We start from the raw sequence: 6,522 nt of genomic DNA on the forward strand, positions 1-6,522 counted from the left end.
ATGAAGATTTAGTGCCCTTTGAAAAAGTTGGCACCCTGAAAATCCCATTCTTGTAATGCTATTAGAAAATTATGGTTGTGGTGTCACCGTTGCATAAAGACAAGATCACCGGACTTCTGCCTCGGCCTCATAACTCTACTCCAAGAAGACTTTTCCTTTTCAGATTCATTTTGTTTTCTGATCCCAATTCTAGGAGAATATTGACCAAAAAGGAGCCTTCTAATTCTCATTAGAGGTAGTCAAGGGCCTCCTAGGATCATTGCCTGTAATAAGTGAACAGCTGTAGTTAGAAGCTTAGCAGCAGCTAAGTATTTTTTCAGTTTGTCTGCCCTTGGTTCTGATTTCTATTCAGAGCCCCCTCATCCTGTACTAGGTTCTACTGAGGATCCTGTTACAAAGTCTTACTCTACTTTCTGAATTACTTGTCCATAAAGGTCTTGTACCTTCTGAGATCTGGAGTCTATTTTAGAAAAAGGATCTGAAGAGATTACCTACATCGTGAGCCTGAATGGCCCCTCTTGCTGACCAGCTCCTAAGACAAACCTTCCTATCCACAGCCTGCACTTACCAAGGCTTGACACCTGCCTCATGAGTCTGAAACTAGATCCTCCTATAAATGCCCCAAATTCTGATTTGTGGCTAGAACGTGATGGGAATCTTACAGACAATCCAAAAAAAAGGATCTTGACCTTATTAATGAGCTGGTCTGTGATAGCATTCATACTTGATAGAATTAGATCAAACAAAGTAAATAAAAATTCGGATGGACAAAAAGTGTGAAAACACTTTTTTTTTTTCAGATTTCACTATAATAACCGTTTTCTCTCTTTACTATAACACTTTCCCTCCTTGCAAAGAGCGAATTGTAGGGTAAAAAAATACAAGACAGTAAAGTTCACTTTTGAGCAACAGGCCTTTAGTAACACTGAATACTATGAGATACTGTTTTTCGTCATGGGCCTTTTACCCTCAAACATTTATTTCCTTCAGCCAATTCAATGTAGTCGTCATGACATTGAAGACAGAAGAGCCAAATAACTGGCCTTGATTCATTCAACAAACCCATATTGAACTCATATATTGTGGGTTTACACCAGGCACTATGTGAGGTGGTAAAAATAAGACAATACACGGGACAGTCAGGGCCTCTTCCCTCTGAAAGCTGAAAATTTAGTAAGGGAGCAGAAATTGAATAATTACACAAATATATAAATATAAACTGTAATAACAGTCAAGCAGGAGAAGTTTAGAGTGCTATGAACAACTGCAACAAAAAGATCTGATTTCGTTTTAGTGCAGTTAAGGAAGGCTTTTCTAATGAAATTTCTTTTAGGCTGCGATATTAAGGATGACTAGAAGTTCACCAGTCAAAGAGGGTAGGAATATTTCCAGCAGAGAGAACACAATGTGCAAAAGCTCTGAGGTCAGAATGAGCTTAGAGTGCTTCATAAAGACAGTATGTGTGGAACATGGTGATCACAAGAAGAGACAGTGTGAGATAAGGTTAAAGTCAGATCATTTAGAGCCTTGTAGGTCATGGTAAATAGGTTAGATTTTATTCCAACGCTAATTAGAAGCCCTAGAGCAGTTTTAAGCATGGGAAAGATATGGTGATAATTATGTATGTTTGTAAAAGTTTTCTCTGACTGCTGTGTGGAGAATAGACCATAGAGAGGCAAGAATAGAAGTAAGGAGGCCTGTTAGAGGATGGTGGCTCTGACTAGATAAATGTTGACTGTGGATATGGAGATTTATAGGTAGATTTAAAATATATTCAGGAGGAGGAGCCAATAAGACTCAGTGATTGATTGGATATGCAGGGTGAGGAAGAAATGAGAGTGAACTGGCCACAATTTTATGTCATGGATATGAACCAGCTAAAAACAAATTTCAGGCTAATATCCATAGCAGGGAAAAAACAATTAGAAATTTTATGATTCTTTTTATATTTGAGCAGTAAATTGGCACATTTTATTTAAGGGGGGTTCAAAGCATGCTTCAGATGGAGTCCAACCCCCCTCATTCCATAGATGAGGGAATTAAGACTCAATGGACTGTACTACTTTGCAAATTAATCCTGTGATGTGTATGATGCTTTATCTCCCAAATTAGAACATAAACTTCCAAACCGTATCATTTCTTTTGTAGACATCTTTTCCTAATACCACCTGACATAGGACCGAGGACACAGCAGACCCTCAATAAGTGTTCCTCAGATTAAAATAAGTTGAATTTCTTCTTTCTCAGCAGATAGAAGAAAACGGATATTTTGGTTACTGGTAATGGCAGTGAAGTGACAGAATTCATCCTGGTGGGTTTGTCCAATCATCCATAATCCCAGATTGCCTTTTATTGCACCATGGTAGCAGTTTACCTAATCACATTGGTGGGTAACAGTCTTATCATTGTCGTGGTTAGAGTTGATGGCCAGCTTCACAGCCCTGTGTATTTTTTCCTAAGCAAACTGTCCTTCCTCGGTATCTGCTACTCTAGTAATTCGGTGCCTTTTTTGTTGTTCAGTAGTTTAAAAGACTACCCCACCATTTCCTATATTAGCTGTTATGCTCAGATGACCATTGCTCTTTTTTCTGGGGATGACAGAGAGTCTGTTCCTTGCTGTCATGGCTTATGATAGATTTATTGCCATCTCTAATCCCCTGTGTTACACCATCATTATGAACAGCCGGGTCTGCATACAGGTGGCCATGGTGACCTGGGCCAGTGCCTTCCTTTTAGCAATAATACCAATTATTGCAATTCCTGCCCATTTTTGTGGACACAATGTCATCAATCATTTTACCTGTGAGGTCCAGGCCCTGTTGAAGCTCACCTGCTCAGACAGCCCAGTCAGACTTATTCTGGGTCTGGTCATTGGCATCTTCACACTGTCCCTGCCTTTCACCTTCATTCTCATCTCCTACACTCACATTGTGGTTGCTGTGCTAAGGATTCACTCTGCAGAAGCCAGGCTCAAAGCTTTCTCCACCTGTGGATCCCACCTGACTGTGGTCACCATATTTTATGGAACAGCCATCTACATATACCCAAAACCTCAGTCAAGGGAATCCCAGGACCAGGGTAAAATCATCTCTGCATTTTATGGCATTGTAACCCCTATGTTGAATCCCCTCATTTACACCTTGAGGAATAAAGATGTGAAAACTGCCCTAAGAAAAATGATGAGGAAGAAAGAATCCTAAAGAGGACATGAATATCCCATGGAGGTTCATCTAACCAACAACTTGACATGGACTTGTAAAAATAACAAGGTATAAACACTAAACAATATTTTAGTAAGGTCATTCGTTTCAAATGCATTTTTTTCTATTTCCAACAGGCGTGTGATAAAGAACATCTTGCCACTGAAAAAGGCATGTTAAACATTTATAATGCTATCCATTTAAGTAATAAAATACAGCACAGTGTCGTGGGAGAGTTTATAAAACAAAATAATAATTAGTATATTTTAATCCTATGTAGTTTTATGTTGTTTTACTGAATGAGAAATATTTCAATATTCTAAGATTCTCTTTTATAGAAGATAAAGAACAAAGTTGCAAAATGGACAATTCTCTCAATGCTTTTTGTAAAAGGTCTATCATTATCCAAGCTTCAGAGTGATGAATGTGCGTGGGTAGAGAGGAAAATTACTGAATTTCCACGTAGAAGGTCTTCTGATGAAGCAAGAAGCCCTTGAAGACTGTATAGATACTGAGGGCCAAAAATGATGACCCTATGGAACCTACAATTACATGTCTTGATAAGTAGATAGGACCCCATTTTCTCTCTCGACGTACCCTACTCCTGAATAATTGCATGCAGCTTCCAAAGTGGACCTCACAAACAGCAAATTTAGCTCCTTTAAAACGCCTTAAAAAACAAGCAAATGTGTACTGTATTTTTGGATTATAAAAATTATAGTGTTCATTGTTTTTAAATACAAGGGGTAGGTAGAGAGAAAAGGAAAAATCACCTATCATCCCCACACTCAATGGGGCTTGCATGGGTTTTAGAATCCAGCAGACATGTATTTAAGTCTGCCATTCACGGTTGTGTGGGATTTAGTTTGTTCCTTTCCATCTCTCAGCTTCAATGTTCTCATCTGTGAAATAGATATTATAAGAGTGCCTACCCCACAAAATTGTTTTGAGAATGAAATGAGATAATGCATATTAAGCTTCTATCATAATGCTTGGCATGTGATGGACACCGAATACATGTCAGCCAAAAAAGGAAAAACTGCCAGTCCTCTCTCTAACATCCGTACCCATTGTATGAATGTTCATCTGCTTAGGTCTGTACCAATAATAACTGTATCATTTTTAGAATAATTCATGGTAATATGACAGACTGAAAAAAATATGTTCTCACTGTTGTCTTAATGTGAATTTATTTTATTAGAGATGAGGTTGAATGTTTTCCATGTTCATTGGTCATCTGTATTTTAGAAGTCAGGGTCTTTGTCATTGGGTCAAAAAGACAATGAACCAGTCCAATTTTGGAAACAGAAAATGCTGCAGTCGGTTACTTGGGGCTAATAAAAAGCCCCCAAAATCCTTTCAACATTGAATGACTCCACCACTGTTTCCAGATACATCCAGACAGGCAGATCCCCATTTTGATCTGTCTATTTCACTCTGTAAGCTGTTTCCTCTGACCTAATCAGTCAACAATACAAGCTGACAAAGGGCTATTGTAAATGAAAATGAAAATAATAAAAGTGTGGGAACCCCAATCAGAACTCTTTAGAAAGGGAATCTATGGTGTTAGGCAAATTTTGTTGTAACATTACCAATTTAACCTTGAACAAACTCTTCTGTAAGTTTTATTTCTGGCGTTTCTAATAATTTTCATTTAACCTAAAGCACTCCTTAAACAAAAGGAAAGGTACTAGTAACTAACAAGACATGGTGAGCAGATAAAGTCAAACACTAGAGGGGAGAAACAAACGTGATTCCTCAAAAGGAGGGGAAAAAAGGAGCAAAACTGCACCTAACAATTATCGGAGTTTGATCATTTTCATTAGGGACTAAGAAGAGGTAGAGAAGAACAAGCAATGAGATGTGACTTCTGCTGACAGAGAGAAATTTATTGGGGAGAGGCAGGGACCTTTTTTAGTTGCAAGAGAAAATTAGACAGGTGAACTAATGTCTTCCCTTTTGATTACCTCAGGAAGAAGTTAGACAGGGTTCTCTCTAGAGAGAGAAATACGTTACATCTGGAAGTAGAGAACAAGCTGCGGGAAGATTTCTGACACGAAGTCAAGACTGGATGAATAGAAAGTGTAAGAGATTATAAGAACAACTAATCAGAGATGCATGCATAAGGTTCTTTTCTATTAAATGTGTATTGTGAACATTGTCTTCTTCAAATCTCCCTTGTATTACTAAGTAAACATGTTTGAGTTATAATAAACAAGAAATGCTTTGGAACTACCTATGCCTTAGGAAATCTTTCAATTTCTTATCTCTGCCAAGCAGCACTTACAGCTTGCAGCTGATAATGGGCAGCTCTGCCTCTCCACACACCATCTTCTCATGAGGTGTGCCAAAATCACAAGGCAACATCTTAGAAGGTTGAACTGACCCCTTAAAAATCGACATAACTGAGAAAAGAGCTTCATGCTGTGTACTGGCAGCAGCAGAATGAAGAAAATGCACTTGAGAGCCCACCTGGAAGTGTTCAAAAGAAAGAAATTTAAAAATTTTCAAAAGCTAATAATATATCATTGAGTTTTGAGTGCATTTGTCAACACCAGTACTAAGAAAATGAAGTTAATTACCTGCAGAGTGCTCCTTGTGTTTCTACAAGTCATGAAAGCAGAGCTATTAAATCTTCTAGGTTCATCTTATGGGAAGGCGCACACAGAAAACTGTTCACTTATTCCTGCAATATTTTTGTTGTTGTTTTGATTAAAATAGTTACCAGATAAAGTTTTTCACTAACATATTTGAGTCAAAGACCCTGTATACCAGTATTTGCCATCCCACATATACATAAAGACATGCACACACAGACTTTATTGTTAGAAAGACCTCGTTTGAATTCAGACTTCTGAGATTTAAAAAAGCACTTCTTAAGGGTGCCTGCCTGGCTCAGTCAGTAGAGCATGTGACTCTTGACCTGGGAGTTGTGAGTTCAAGTACCATGTTAGGCATGGAGACTACTTAAAATTAAAAATAAAAAAAGACTACTTTTTAACTGTGCAACCTTGGGCACGTTTCTTTAGCTTCTCTGATACCCCCATCTTCATCTATGCAGTTGATAATAATAGTAATAGTCATAACAACGATAATAATAGTCTCTACTTCATAGGGTTGCTATGAGGATCAAATAAGATAAACCACATAAAACAGCTAGCACAGTATTGTCAAATAGGAAGCAAATGAAAATGTTAGCTATTTTTACTATCCTTATCATCATTAATATTATATAACTCTGGCACCAGAGATGCCTGTATACTGAAATGCCCAGTTTATTCTGTGTGTGGCAAGGTTATCACGTGTACTTAGCTGAAGCCCA

General features: G+C 38.0%; 1 protein-coding gene across 1 annotated transcript; it reads left to right on the forward strand.

Moving 5' to 3' along the window:
* The first annotated feature begins 2,359 nt into the window (after positions 1-2,359).
* On the forward strand, positions 2,360-3,200 carry LOC102745919 (olfactory receptor 13H1-like). The gene is given in 2 exon segments (XM_031017538.2): positions 2,360-2,584; positions 2,586-3,200. Coding segments are annotated over 2 exon segments (840 nt in total).
* Positions 3,201-6,522: the final 3,322 nt, after the last annotated feature.

Source organism: Leptonychotes weddellii, chromosome X (assembly GCF_054177405.1).
Source record: "Leptonychotes weddellii isolate Sample4059 chromosome X, ASM5417740v2, whole genome shotgun sequence".
Classification (NCBI taxonomy): Eukaryota; Metazoa; Chordata; class Mammalia; order Carnivora; family Phocidae; genus Leptonychotes; species Leptonychotes weddellii.